Raw genomic sequence first — 15,949 nt, 5'->3', positions numbered from 1 at the left:
CTGAGACACATCCGAATGAGCCAGAGATGGCGTGGTAAATAATTGTAAATAAGACTGCGTCTGTGGACAATGTTTCAGTAAATACAAGGTATCAATATGATTTGATATAAAGAAACTATGGAGTTTTGAGGAAGGAATTTGAATCAGAAGAAAAAAGTTAAATAAACAAACTCTCTTTGTTTTTATGACTGAATAAACAAAATTACTGTAGAGGACAACACAGTTTTACTTTGTTTATATGTGGTGGACCCTGCCGCCTTTCTAGTTTCAAACAGTGTTCTGGATTTTCCTCTGAGAACAGCTTGTTTATTCAGTTATGGGAAATATAAATATCTCTGAGTTTGTATTATTATTTCATTAATACTGTAAATATTCTCCAAAACTACTTAGTGACCCTTAAGCTCCCAAACAGCTGTTCTGTTGTTGTGTTTTGAGGCCAGTTGTACATGTATTGACCATGAACAGTGTTAAGTGGTAACTAAGTCTATTTACTCAAGTATACTTTAAGTACTTCCTCTTATAGCAAATTTAATCAATACCACCAAGCTAAAAGGGAGTGAAAGCGGTATCACAAAAAAAGAGCTCCACTGTAAAAAATGCTGCTTCGATGTTAATACATCAGTGACAATAATCTGCTGCTGTCATATACTAATACGGCAGTCTTTATTTTGACATATTTGCTGTTCACCACATGTAGCCAGGTGAATTTTGTTGTGTTTTACCATTAAATCAAGTGTTTTAATTATCATTGTTTGTGCCACTGCCATTGGACTAACACATGAGGGGAAAGACATCCAATGTTAACACACTTGCTACCACATCACGCAAATGTAGTTTCGCCACTTTTTGTTGTCACCCTTACCAAGAATTTCATGTCACCATAAGCGATGTCCGTAACAGATCAATTTATTGTTAACAATCACTGTTTTGGTATAGCGTACTTCAGCAAATGGAGTAAAGAAAACACAGATTAAAATAAGGTCTAGCTAACAATCGCAATAAAAAGAAATAAATAAAAAATAATCCGATTAAAGGTCTAGTAATTCCATGTTCATATGAATACATAACATCTACAGTATAAGTTAATAAATTGAAGCTACTGTATAAATACATCACCAGCATGCACAATATTGTATTATGGAGAATATTGGAGCAGTTATCATCTTACACTGAAGAAACAGTATAATAGGCAAGTGCATTTCTTGACCAAGAAGAAACTGAAGACAATGTAAATCCACAAATCTCAAATCTGCTTTTAGAGCTCCCACTTTAACATTGCATGTGCTCTGTCCACAAATTATACTTAGTTCACCAATCGAGTCTGTGGTTCCAGGTGCCGTGTCAGAGATCCTACTGATTGTTATGAAGATGGCATAATTGGAGAATTAAGGGTGGACTCATGGTGTTCAATTACCACATTCTCTTTTTTTCTTCTTCAAATTTTCAAGTCATTTTGGTTTGCTATCTAGATTTTTTGTGAATCAAATCGTTTCCTACGAACATAAGGAGCCAATAGAAGTTGTTATAGTAACGACAATACTGACAATAAGAATTAGGTGTCCAAAAACAGTTAATTTATTTAATAAAGCACATCAGCACATGAGAGGGACAAGCTGCACTAAGTTTACTTCATGAATTTGTCTTTTTAGTTACAGTATGACTGTTCGACTGAGCTGGACACATACCTGACACAAAGCAAACAAAAACATTTTTTTTTTATGTTATCTTCAATAACAGAGACAACCTGCTGTTCACTCAACGATCATAGTGTGGTGCAACTAAAGATGCCGGTACGTTTTGTAAGTTACACGATGAAGTTCGACACCCCTAAAAGCCCGTCTTCATCTCTGCAACCCGTCTGCTCTCTCCCACTCGTCCTTTTTCCCTCTGTCTGTCTGTCTGTCTGTCTGTCTGTCTGTCGCTCTCACTAAGCAAGGCCCTGACATTCAAGGTTACTCTAATTTTGTTGTTGCTCAAGCGTCGAAACTCCTTCTCTGAATGCTCCTCCCCTCACCAAATACAATAAGACAGCTCAGCTTCATTTGCGCGATAAGACCAGTCTCTGCCAGTGTGAAGGTACTGTTACCCAATAGTCACACTGTGATGAATGACATACCTTCTGCTTCTAAGTGGTATTTTGGCAAATGCTGCAGAGGCTACCAAGGAGGGGGTTTCATTCTTTTTATTTTTTGTTTTTTTTTAACTGTAGGTTATTCCTCAAACTAAAATGGTCTTCCCTCCACCTACTTTTTTTTTTTTTTTTTTTTTTTACTTTTAATTTGTTGAAAAATAAAGAACAGCAGCCGCGTTAGTACCATCGGCTAAATTGGCCGCCGATGTTCCACTGCCCACCCCTCCCCCCTCCCCCTTTTTTTAATTTCTAAGAACTTTTTTTAACTATTATTATTATTTTGTCATCATTTGTGAGCGCGCGTGTTGTGTTTTGGCAGAATGAGGTTTTGGACTCTTTAGTTGTTGCCCTCTCCTCCCTCGTCGTCCTGCTGGTCGCTCGTCCACAGCGTCAAGTTGTCTCGTAGCAGCTGCATGATGAGAGTGGAGTCTTTGTAGGAGTCCTCGTTGAGGGTGTCCAGCTCGGCGATGGCGTCATCAAAGGCGGTCTTGGCCAGGTGGCATGCTTGCTCGGGGGCGTTCTGGATCTCGTAGTAGAAGACGGAGTAGTTGAGAGCCAGCCCCAGGCGGATGGGATGGGTGGGCTGCATGTGCTCCTTGCTGATCTCGTGGGCCTCGCTGTAGGACTTCTCAGAGGACTCCACCACTGTGGCTCTCTTTTCCCCCGTGGCCACCTCAGCCAGGTAGCGGTAGTAGTCGCCCTTCATCTTCAGGTAGAACACTTTGCTCTCATGCTGCGTCTCGTTGCAGTTCTTGATCAGGAAGTTGTCGAGGAGGTTGAGCACGTCCTGGCAGACGGCCTCCAGCTCCTTCTCGATCTTTTCCCGGTAGGCGCGCACCATCTCGATCTTCTTCTCGTTGCCGTCAGCCGATGTCTTCTGCTCAATGCTGGAGATGACGCGCCAGGATGAACGCCTTGCTCCAACCACGTTCTTATAGGCCACAGAGAGCAGGTTCCTCTCCTCATTGGATAGTGCTTCGTTCAGCTCTGTGACCTGAAGTAACAAAAAGCAAAGACAAATACGCAGGCTGTTAGCACATCACTGTTATCTCATCTGTCATAATTCTGACAAATATGTGAAGATGTGACATACTGCAAGTTATATCTATGGATACAAAAACAACAATTCAATCATCTGTGCACATGTCAAAGTACAGCAATCACAAGGTGTTGCAAATGCAAACTGATTCGAAAGCTATGACCCTGAAAACTGTCACAGATAGCTCCGGACAAAGTGTACAACACCCAAGGCAGCCGTCACTCCATCCAGCAGGGCAAACCACACCCCCAGCTCACTGACATCAGCCTCTGAGGTGACTCCTGATTGGTTGTCCACAGCTATGAAAGCTGGTTTTGTTTTGTTTGGACAGGCTTGTGTCTGGCTGGAGGATTTAATCCTTTATACCCCACTGGGACTGTGCAGCAGAGGCATCTTTAGAGACCTTTTCTGAGTATAAAGCCTGTTGTTACTTTCTTTTTCATTGCAGAATTCAGTTGCATGAGCAAACCAGAGCTGGGGCCCCGCGACTGATCACGTGGAACAGCTCTTCACAATGCCTTTGGTGAACGGTATATCAGTCATCATAAAACTACATTGTGGGTTTTAAAGAGATCGGATTGTGCTGATATTCCTTGTAAATTTAAATAGGAACAATTAAGCTGGCTCTTTTACTGCAATGAAGGAATAAAAACAATGATAAGAGACTTTTGGGGGAAAAAACTAAATATTACAAACATCCACCTGATTATGCAGGTTTTGACCTTTGGTTCCCAAGACACAAAGTGCAAACCTAAAAAACTAGGTGCTACATTGTGGTGGTAAAACGATACAATCATCCCACATTTATCAACTTGTAATGTTTGCTTTGACCTGATCTTAATTTAGCTTCTAAAATTAATTGAGGCGCTGTCCCACAAAAACAGAGTTGGCTCTACCACTTCCATGCATTAAAAGTTTCCTTGTGAAGTCACTGATGATGTGAACTGGGAACGATTATCTGTTATACTTTTGGTGCGCCGCAGAATTAGTTTAAGTAATAAAGTATCCTACTAACTGATGCACTGGTGACACTTTAAGGGCTTTACAAATGTGAGCTAAGCAGGCTCAGCTATGATAAAAGTGTTATTAGTATACACTTGATCTTCATGAATGAATGATAATCCGTATAAACTGATTCAGGTAAGGATAAGCACCATGTTCAATGACAGGAGACACTGGACTCCTGCCCACAATTCGCTCAAGTTTGATGAGGGCTAGGGACAAGGAGGATAATCACACTGACACAGATATAATACTTACCATGACCATCATCTTAGTTTAGCATGTTAGCATTGTAAAAGCAATTGTTAAAATTATTTCACTGAATAAAGTCAAGGGGTCACCAAAGTTATTTAGGTTAATCTTCTGGGGAACATGAATGTCTGTGCAAAATTTCAAGACAATCTCTCCAATAGACATTTCTGTCTGGGTCAAAGTTCTGGACCGACTGACACACTTACACTGCCATCCTTGACGCTATAGCAGTGTGGCAAAACATAGTAAGACTTTTATTATTCTGTTGTTTCACACTTTGCAGTGTTTTTGTATCATTTAAATTGCACTCTTCTGCCGCAGTGTTAGAAAGGAGCCAACAGGTCACTTTGAAACTTTTTAATCACATAATAAGATATACACTCCCTGGAGGTTTGTACAGCATGATAGTGCAAATGAAGTGTCCTTGGCAAACGGCAGAGCATCAGTGTATTAAGGACAGACCTGTGACCTTTGAGGTGCATCACAGTCACTATGAGGTAGCAGCTGTGTCATTCTGCATTGGTTTGCACTCCCGTAACACACATTAGTTGCTAATCCCTCTTCCAGTTGTTACTGTAATCTCTATTCGTGCAAACATATGACTAATCATGTGTTCATCTGATGTGCTCACCGCCAGCACACGCGGGTCCCTAAATGCATCTACTGCCATCTTTCACACTCAGTGTAACATTAAGTGGCAATGACATCAACAGTTCAGTTCAACAGGCCCAACCATCCTCTTTAATGGCATTACTTGAACTGTTATAGGGAGGGGGAGTGGAGGGCAAAGAGCAATCAGTGAAGCAATCTCCTGTTTCCATGGCGACTGCAAAATCTGCTTTTTGTGTAAGAGGCATACTATCTGCGATGTAGACTCTGGCCACAAGATGCTAATACAAGGATCGTGGCATGACTCGTTGTATTGAGAAAGCTGTAGTACAGTGGGTGGAGATAAGTGCAAACAAGCCATTTCATATCTCACACCATTCAGCCAACTCATACACTGGGAGTTGGTCTTAGCAATGTCATTTTAATGGCTCTGTACAGGAGATAAATGATTCAAAAGCAAACAGCCTGCACATGAAACATGGGCGGACTCTAAAACCACAGGAAACCTTTTCACTTCAATCCTGCTTCAACCTTTCCATTGGCATTCATAGTCTTGACATGGTGATGTTAGTTGGCTTGTCTGCCAGATTAATAAAGCACATTTAGCATTAAGGTCAAATGCAGGGTTATGCGTACATAACCTGACTGACTTTCTGTTCATCAGAAGAAGAATCCCTCTGATTCACCTTTTGTTCTGAAGCAATAGCAGACTTCAGATTACTGTGAAATTTCCTAAAAAAACCACCAAAGTCCCACAGGATCTCATGACCCTTTTCCTCTGGTGCCACCTTAAGATCAAATTATCAACTCTGTCCAAGAGTTAACTTGTGGCCAGATTGCCAGGAAGAAACACCACAAATGTAGTCATCTCATGACTTCTTCTGTGGTGCAGCCTCTGAATATGAATATGAACAGGGCCACTAGCAGGACTGTAGAATTTTGTGCTTGTTCACTAAGGAGTGTCTCAACACAAGACGTTGTAAAATTTACAGCTCACATAAATACAGTGACCTCTGTACTGGAAGAGAGTGAAGACAGACTAACAGAATGACATACGTTGCATAATGATCCCACTTACAAGCGCAGGAGTAAGTCACCCTACCCCCCTCCCATTAGTCACTGCTGAAGCACAGCCTCGGCTCTATACCGCTCTATACCTTAGTCCATTAAATTACAATTAGCGTAAACGAGTATTTGACCTACAGAGGATGCAACCAGCAGAGTAGGTCAGTGCTGGAGCAACAGAGAGGTCAGAAAAACAAGGCCCAAACAGTACGTCTGTAAAAACATGGCAGCCTTTGTTTCAGAAGGCTGCAGGGTGAGCAGAAAGCCCTGACGGAAGCTGTGGTGCTGTGATGACAATAGAGCTCTGTCTACCCATAAAGCTCATCAATCGCGCCTGCTCTCTCGTGACTCATCCTTGCACAAGGCAGTCAAACTTCCAAACAACGGAGTGTTAATACAAACAAAGGCCAGGCAGGACAATCAATAATTTCCTCTTTGACAGCTCTCTGCATGGCCATTAATATCCACAGGAGAGTCACAGTAAGAGCTGTGGGGTTGGGAGAGTGAGCGGATGCGTTGGGCCTAAGTAGAGGCTGGGTTAGACCTCTATACCCTCCGCCTCACATTTCCATTTAATGGATTACAATTCACATAATGAAGGCTTGCCATAGTCCCACAGCTTCCCCCTTTTCTTCCTGTTCCGTGCTTTCCCTCTGTCTTTTCCTTGCTCATTCGCTCTCGCTCCCCGGTCTTTCCTAACCTGATGTGACAACCCCCCTGCCGACCCTCATTCATGCAACAGAGCACAAAAGGCGCCGTGGACTACCTGACGTCACTGGCGGTGTGAATAAGGCTAGAGCCCGGCGCTAAGAAAAGGGGGATGTGAGGCAGTGTATGTGTGTGTCTTAGCAATGGTGGTGGAGAGGCAGCTTCAAGTAGCTCTTTGTTGCTACGCTACCACATATGACAGTGGTTTTCTGTGATTACAGCTGATGTGCGTAATGAGACACGTAGAGGGTTGATCATTCAAAAAGAATGAGAGAGACGTGGAGCTAATTAGGCTACTGGGCTGGTGTGGAGAGAGCAAAACACCAGTTCATGCAAGCTGGGGACTCTGTCAGTACGAGTTCTCTGCTCTGCTGTGATTGAAAAAGACAGAGAAACAGGCTATGCACACCAAAAGTGAAGTAAAAACAAATGGCCATATTACATACTGGTACATGCTGTCAAATATTACTGTGAGTAAATAGTTGCTTATTAAATAAACTGCACAGTACATGACAATACAAGACTATCATGTTCAGCCCATATGTTTGTGTGAGCTGAATGTGTTCTATCTTAGAGGTCAGTTGTGGGTCATGAAGGCAACTCCCAAATCAATTCAGTTCAAATTGAATATAATAATATTACACTGCTATTTGTTAACACCAGTGATTACCAGCTATACAGTTGCTTCTGGGTCACACTCATTTCCAGATCACAGTTTAGAGGCACTGCAGACTCATTACATATTGACTAGTGGTGTTACTAACAACAACAGTACTGAGATTATTGTGTAATTGCATTGCTAATACTTTGTCATAGGCCGTGCCAGGGACACAGGCTGACATTCAAACTCATGTGTTTAGCTTGGGTCCATCTTCTGGCTATACCCATCTTGACAGTGTCCCTAGGTTTATATTTTCCAGGTCTGTAATAATACTGTAAACTCATTCAGGGGCATGAAATCCCAAACAAATAACCCTCATCGTGCTGCCAAAGCAATAAAGCCACGACTTCAACCACTCCTCAACAAATGCCAAATGTGTTGTCAGGTGAAATTTCACTTGATGAACAAAGGAAACAATAAACGCAGGGAACTAGCAAAAAATAAAACAGAAAAATTAAAAAAATATATTTTTTGCATGATAGAGAAAACCCCATCTCTTTTCCTAAGCACTTTTTTCCTTGACCTCCAAAGAAAACGAAAGCACCAACAGGTCTGGGGAAGATGTGAAAAATACAAAAAGAGAATGCTGAAAGAATCTCACTGAACTAGGGCTGCAAGGAATTGTGTGCTGGCATTATCTCTTTTCTTTTCCTAAAGGATGATCCAGTGTGCTCTACACTAAAGGAGATGAGAAAGGAAGCACTGAAGCGCCTTTCCTTAGCATTTAGAGGATTCAACCAGCTTTTATCATGGCTTCCACTTAGATACTTCCAGATCATTTCACTCAGTTAGGATCCTTCCTCAGTAAAAAAAGTATTATTTGTGTGGTCCTTGTTTATCCCCAGGTCCTTACTGACCATGCCAGTTTTACCTAGAAAGCATTACCATGCAGTGGTAATTGTGCCACTGTCATACTTATTCAATACTGCAATGTACTCCAATGAAGGTATGGGATGTTGAGGGGTGATTCTGTCTCCATATAAGACGATCTTGCAGTTGTTCAACATCTGTGGGCACTGGATAATACCAGAAACTGCTGGCACATCTCATCTCATGCAATCTTTCTATGAATAGAATCTCATTTAAATGTGGAGGGAGAGGGATTTTGAACTTAGAACTGAAAGTGGGCGTTCAGACTGAAAACTGCCTAAATTTACCAAAAAAAAATGCAAGGGGCTGGTGCAGGCGTGTAGTTTCAGATACTGATGAGACGAAGAAATATGATCCAGGAAGTGTAGTGTAACAGGTTACTGCGTATGAAGGCTTACCAGACAACAAAAGAGACGGATTTGACAAATCTTGAAAGTTATCGTAGTGACAAAGAATGTCTTTTGTCCTGATAACTTTCCTCATAAAACGATAAAAATATGGCGGGTACAAAATAATCCCCCAGGAACGTGTGCTTGCATATATTTGATGGCCACCGCAGCGTCTTACTGAAGGAAGTTGTATCGTGTTATGGCAAAGGTCGAGTCAAAGTTGAGCTTTTCCCAAAACCTCTGCACTGGGACCCTTGCTGCATCAATAGAATGGCCACATTTACAGTTACACTGAGCAGCTGGTGACTTAAAGGTGGACTTCTTAGCTGTTTTTCCTCTCCTTAGAAGTATATTACAAATGCAGATAAGGCCAGATGTGTCAGCGTGATGCCTTGTTATGTTAGCAGTTATGTCCCCGTACTCACTGACAGTGAATAAGCAAAAGGGAAAATAGACATTATGCAACTGAGCAATGCTACAGGATAATAAGATATGTTGAACTGGGAGGGGAATAACACTCAGTTCATTTCTGCACATATTGCTGCAAATGCAAGTAAGTCTCTCATATGTTGTCAAATGAACAAGATTATAGTGTGTGTAGGTGGGTGAGGTGGGCGTTTTTCGTAGTGCCTTTGTGACTCACTACTGAGTCAAGACTCATTTCGGCCAAACCGAAAACGTCCTGAGATGACACTGCATTCATAATTGGATTGAGGTTTAGGAGTTCGTTCAGAAAGAGAATAAATTGAAGTTTGATGCTTCCTATGCCCTCTGGACAAAAACTCCAAAATGAGGATGATGGATGAGGATGAACTAGAAAAACAGCAAATGGTGACTGAGAGAAGACAGACATTTTCTGGGGCTATAACCCTGTTTCCTAGTTTAGCACACTGATTGTAGCAATCAGTATCTAAAATGAAAGCTTATCATAGGTGTCAAATGAAAACATCACTTCCATTCACACCAAATGAACATTTGAGACTATAAAATCTGACTCCATCTTGTTGGTACCTTCCACAAGATGCACCATCCTACACACACCCACTCCAATGGAGATTCTGATCACCCCTGCATACAGCAGCGTTTTTTATTGCAATTGTTTTGTTGTTTTTTTGCAGCAAAAATCAGGCGCAGCTAACCCAATGATTTTGGTTTAAGTGGCAAGAACTCAAACTGGATAAAGATATTGTGGATCACATCCCAGTTTTTCTACCAGTTTATGTTTTCCCTCAACAACAGACAAATCAGATGCTGGAGTGTCAGACCTCGCAGCAGCAGTGACAGTGTTGCAGCATTCGGATCAGATTTGGATTAGGGATGAAATTTTTAATAAATGTTATAACCATCCACACAAAAAACTGGAATGGTGTTTGCTTTATTTCACTGTCATGTTCTCATACCTTAGATGTTTGTACTCCAATAAAGACTGATGCGTGCAGTCTAACCTACATGTTGGTAAGTGTAGGCCTGCTCTGTTCATGATATTTGGGGGGGCTGCAGAACCTGCGTGATGACTCGCTTAAGGCTCAGATCTAATGCATATTGCCTCATCTCTATATGAGCTTATAAATATATAGGAAATTCAACACTGACAAAAATGGTGTGCTTTAAAAGCTCATCTTAACATGATTTAAATGAAGCATGTTTAACTTTTCTGCTTGTGCTCTGAGATTTACTGACTTCTCTGTCTTTATCCAATGCAGCAAACATAATACTGTACAGTCGATACATATTACATATTAAAGATTCATTCAGTGTATGGTGCAGCTGCAGCACAATGCATCTGGTAATGCACTGAACGGATGTCCAAGGGAGAATAATGCAATCAGTTCATTAAGTGTGATGGAAGCCTTGGCTCTCTGTGCCATGCACTTCCTAAGACGAGTAAGCCCGGCAATAGGGGGTTTGTGTGTGTGTGTCAAAGCTACTTCAAAATAATGGCGTCAAATCAGCACATCATACCAGCTTATGGTCTCTTGGTTAAATCAGTCCTACTCAAGCTCTTGCTCAATGGTCCTGTTAGCATGTTATGAGGAACAGATCCAGATTCAGGAATTGCAGAAATGAGGTAACTTATTTTGCATGCTGGGATCCATGTCATTCTTTCTCTCTCCACTAAATCTCAGTCTAGGTGGGGGTTGGAATGTAGATCAACTCATAAATGGAGGTGTGGTGCATAAACCATAGATCAGGCAATAGCTGCCTTGTAGCTGCTGTTGCTATGGTACCCTGGATGTTAGATGCTGGGATCTGCAACACCCCTTTCAGATCAACATAGCGAACTGGGTGAAACCCACATCTCTGGTTGATCTCAGTGAGGCAACACACGTCATTAAAAATGGTTTCTTGATTCTCATTCCTACCAGAATCACATGCGAGTTGGACACTGCCCGCTTCTGGAGACAGGATTGGGACAACAGCTAACGCTGGCTAGTTTAAAAAGCGAAAGAGAGTGACAGAGGGTGGCGAGTGAACGACAGAGAGCAAAGGAGAGTCTGAAACTCGACCCTTGACTGAGTTACATAGTGTGATACAATTCTATGCAACTATGAAACTCTGGTTTATCACTCATTCGTACTGATCTGCAGTTGCAGACTGACGTCTCTGTGATGCTCAGGGATTAACTAGTGTGGTCTCGATTGAACTGGGTTGAACATGGGTCCAATAAAGCACATCATACCAAGGGTTGGTATGAAAGGAGTAGGAGCCTTGTGTGGCTCACATAACAGGCAGTTTTTGATATTGCTGCTTCAAAAGCTTGAAAGAATAACTTGACATTTAGAGCTTGTTTTTCTTGTGGGAATTAGGGTTGAAGGTTTCCCCCAAAATGGCTTGTTGAGTTTTTTCCTTCCTCAAAAGCACCGCGTCTCACAAGACAAAGTCAATAAAGTTCTAAACGTAATGGTATTCTCTGTGAGCACTGAAAACAACCTTTATCACTAAAGCATGAATTGAACGACTAATTTAATTGAGTATATGACTTGATATAAATACAGCTTTTATCACAGTTATTAAAAATATATGGTACTATTTTGTCTGTACAAGTGGATTGATTGATGAAAACAAAAGGAAAGCAACAGTGGCCCTTGAGGTAGAAAAAGATTATTCATAACTCTCACTAAATATTTATCTTCAAAAGAAAAGAAAATAGTAAATGGGCTATGGTGTGCAAAAACACTGACAAAATCTTTAAGAAAATGATGACAAAAGCACTTTTCTAAAAGACCAAATGCACTTCTTACATTAAAACTGGTGTATTGATTTGGGTTTATTAGGTCTGCCTAATAAATGAGTCATTACGATATCAAAGGGCGGAGGCAATGTGCCCCTGTGGATATAATGATGTAATAGTCTCATTAGATATGCATACTGTAGTAATGAGGTCTTTTTAGATAAATATTCAATATTCAGTCACCCTCAAAAATGACTCCTAAAGGTTAATGCTGAATGATTACAAAGTTCTGTTTTCTTTACACTACAAACACTTCGTCATGAGTCAAGAAATATTTTGTCCAAATATGTTGCTTGCTTGTTTTTTTCAGCAGGATTACAAAAAAACTACTTAACAGATTTTCACAAAACTCGGAAGGAGGATGGGTCTCAGCCCAGAATAGACCCCATTCACTTATGGTGTGTATCTAGATAAAGGGACTGATCCAGAAGCTTTTTCTCACTTTCTCCAACATTGAACAATTTCTCAGGAATTTCTTCAAGGACAAAAATAATCTGGTCTATTTAAATGGCAGTTATCCACAAGAGAGTACAATCTGAAGCAGATCCTAGATCTGTCGAACTTGTGGTTAATAAAATTTTGAGTGGTTTTTAGAGTGATACAGGGATATCATGTTCGGTATTTGATTAGTCTTGACTAAATTAAAGGAGGCCGTTGGACTTTGATGGAGGTATGCTCTCTATGGAGTGTGATTCTAGTTTGTTTTGTGTGTTTCCGATAACAAGCAAAGTCGTCAGTTACGTGGGTTAAATGGGGACATATGTCATGCATTAGCATCAGGATGTGACATCGCCATGTGGTTTCCCAGCATAACACAGGATTAAATGAGATGACTAATGTAATTTACCTCACCTGTTAATCCTTTTTAATATTATGGCTGATTGGTGTAGTTAGAAGCATTTACTGTACTACAAAGACACGCATTTCATTAAAAAGCTGGTTTTCGGTGCAATGCTAATAAAATCATCTAAAGCCCATACATGGACAATGCTGTACTCTGTAGATTAAAGGGGAATGCACAACTGAACAGCTCCTCAAAATACTTTGCAGGCAGGTGGTCTCTGTTCAGTTACTGATCACTCATTGCTGTCCCAGACAGACAGAAAGAGGACAGGCAGAATTTAATGCTGCTCTCAAACCTGTGATGTCACACATACCTCCTAAAAATAAATCTTGGGAAAACAAGGAAGAGCTGTTATTGTCTCTGTTCAAAACATTTTTGCTGGATGTACAAATTCAGACAAATATGCAAGAATTAATGTGTCTCTCATTTACCGTTTGCATAAAATCACAGACTAAACCCTTTTATTTCTAGCTCCCAAATAACAAATGAGTGTCCCAGATAATGAGAATAGCTTCTATGTTCTTGAATTAAGATCATTTCTCTTTGTCTCTGATTTCCTCTTAAAAGAAGGAGACACTGAATTATTGATGCTGCGAAAACATACTTGATGGTGAGACTTGCTGACAAGTTAACCATTTTATTATAATCTCACAAAAGGCATCGGCCCTTTGTCATCATCGCTCATTTTTGTTGGGCTTGGTCCCATGAATCTGAGGTGTTACTGTCCTCCTGAGGATGGGTGCAGTGTGTCGTGTTCCTGGTTATTTGGTTCCATTGCCACCGGGGCGGTAACCATGTCTGCAGTGGCAAGGGATTCCCCTCAAATGATGGGCGAGGCAGCAGACACACCCCGCTGCCCAGTGCTGCAGAGAGACTGGCTGGGTGAGGGGCAGCTCTCTTCTCTGACTCGGCAGAAATCGGAAGGGGTGGAGCCGGGCCCCCTCTGGCATTACCACTACAGGCCGGTCCTAGAGAGCGGCAGCACACAGCGTGGCCTTTAAACACGCTGACAGCTTACTTGTTGACTCTTGGAGTTGGAGCTGCTGTGGAAGAAGTAGTTTCTATGAATATGCTTTGTCTGGTATTAAACATAATCACTGGCCTTAACAGCCTGGTCTCACAACGAGGCTCCTGCTGGTGACAATGGCCTTGCAGTAAAAGCAAACAGAATAAGTAATTCTATGTTCATTTCCAGATGAAAATTAAAGAAATATGACTGAAACTACTAGCCTCTGGATATCACGCTAAAATATATATTTTAAACGGTTCTATTATCACTAAAAGTCACCGTTAGCAGGACTTCAGGCACAATATGAACTCCTGCACATCCATAATAGCTCTTCTTTTCCATAAAGAAGAGTGGGCCCTCTGCTACAGAAAAACATTTCTCCAATCCTCCAACCAATGTGTCCATTCCTCTGTGATCTTATTGTCCAGACAGTGCCCATGCAGAGAGATGCAGCCTTTGTGAAGCTGTGATAAAGCAGCCTATGAAATGGTGCACTACGGGTGGGCCTGTGCTGCATCTTGGCAGATGCTGCGGCACGCCTCTGTGTGGGAACCTGCTGGAAGAGGTCGAGGACGCAGGGATGCGGTTGCTACACAGCATCGATTGACACAAGCGGTCCCGTCATGCTTCAGTTTGCAGTCCCAAAAGAAAAGAAAAAGAAAAAAGAAATGCTTAACAGTTTGCTGCAATATGACATCTACAGAGCCTTCTGGAAAGCTGTCCGTCCACCAACACCCACGTCTGAAAAGGTGAACGCTTCGCATTTTTGTGCGCTGCCTCTGCGCAAATCGATTGCGATCAACCTTCAGCCAACATTGCTCTCCCCCCCCCCTATGCGCCAAAAATGTGAGGCAGCAAGAGGCAGGGAGGCAGCCCGGCTGTTTCTCCACAGCGGGCTGAAGGCGAGCCGTATCCCACATTAAATCGATGGCTCATTATTTCGAGCTCAGCATCCTGCAAACCGGAACACGACCGTCAGCCCGCGATGTGACTCTCATCATCGTGGTACCGACCTAGCTTCGCCCTCTGCTCCGCCAACTATGCGCATCTCTCGACGCCTTCATTTCCATGCTCTTTCATCACCAAGAGCCGATTTGCACCAGAACACGGAGTTTGATCACGTCTTATCGCTATTTGCTGCTTTAGCCCACCCCGCCCACCTCCTCGGCTCTTTCACAACCGAGCAGCCTGGCAGGTTTTTTTTTTTTTTTTTTTTTAAAGGGAGCCTGGCAAAAGGCACCGCCCCAAGATCAAACAGTCCGCATCTGAGACAACCACAATCCACCGCAGCTCATCTCCGATCAAACCCTCCTGTCATCGCCTGTAAATGATTCATTTTACAGCTCAGCCCTTCGCTGTACCACAACGACGCCGCCGACACCTCTGACATTAATGGAAACGGGCGTAAAAGTGAACACGGGCTTCAGCGGGCCTTGCGTGTCCCGTTCAAAACGATGTCCCCCAAATCGAACTAAAACCGCCTCGTATCCCGCTCGAAACGGCGCCTTTCTCACAAATGCGGTCTTTAATCGGAACTTTCATACACCATTTTCACGAGGCTTCTCCGTTTAAGTCAAAATGTGCTCCAACACGGAGGCACAGTCGCCCCCCCCTCCCTGCCTGTCTGCGTATCACTGCCCCCCCCTCATGCTAGGTTAGCTAGCTTTTAAGACATTTCTCACAGGTACACACACACACACACATACACACACACATAGCCCAAGAGGCTGTTTATGATATAAAGCAATGACTGTAATGACAAAGGTCATGATAGGAGGAGGAGGAAGAAGAAAGGAAGAAGAAGGAGCCTACTCACCGATTTCATGGCAGCTGCCATATCATCATACCTCTCCGCCTGCTCGGCCAGCCTGGCTTTCTGCACCAGTTGCTCGCGGTCTACCATTTTAAAGACGTGTGCGTGAGCTTCGCCGCTGTGTTTCGGGGGGCTAAAAGAAAAAATCGGTGATGTTGAATATTTGAATGCAGAGAAACGGCGCCGGGTTGCTCTCGCTGCAGCTGCTGCCTGCTGTCTGTGCGCCTGCCGACGGGACACCCCTCCCCCTCCGAGCACTTTCCCTCGGTTGTGTCACCACCCAAAAAGGCGTGTCCTCGCGGAGTGATGTAACGAGCCTGGCAGC

General features: G+C 42.5%; 1 protein-coding gene across 1 annotated transcript; it reads right to left on the bottom strand.

The window, feature by feature from the left end:
• Positions 1-888: 888 nt before the first annotated feature.
• On the bottom strand, positions 889-15,883 carry ywhag1 (3-monooxygenase/tryptophan 5-monooxygenase activation protein, gamma polypeptide 1). Its single transcript, XM_037119559.1, has 2 exons — positions 15,628-15,883; positions 889-3,125 (listed from the first exon to the last, which is right to left on the bottom strand). Exons 1-2 carry the CDS (start codon positions 15,712-15,714, stop codon positions 2,469-2,471), a joined length of 744 nt encoding a protein of 247 aa, XP_036975454.1. The 5' UTR covers positions 15,715-15,883; the 3' UTR covers positions 889-2,468.
• Between the last annotated feature and the right edge of the window lie 66 nt (positions 15,884-15,949).

Source organism: Acanthopagrus latus, chromosome 13 (genome assembly GCF_904848185.1).
Source record: "Acanthopagrus latus isolate v.2019 chromosome 13, fAcaLat1.1, whole genome shotgun sequence".
NCBI classification, from domain to species: domain Eukaryota; kingdom Metazoa; phylum Chordata; class Actinopteri; order Spariformes; family Sparidae; genus Acanthopagrus; species Acanthopagrus latus.
Note: the sequence above shows the minus strand (reverse complement) of the source record. Positions and strands in the feature narration are given on the sequence as shown.

What these genes read in the sequence shown, in the direction of transcription:
- ywhag1 (XM_037119559.1), bottom strand. Translation starts at nt 15,714, where the DNA reads ATGGTAGACCGCGAGCAACTGGTGCAGAAAGCCAGGCTGGCCGAGCAG. An exon ending in TGGCAGCTGCCATGAAATCG is followed by an intron (nt 3,126 to 15,627) that starts GTGAGTAGGCTC and finishes TTGTTACTTCAG; the next exon opens with GTCACAGAGCTGAACGAAGC.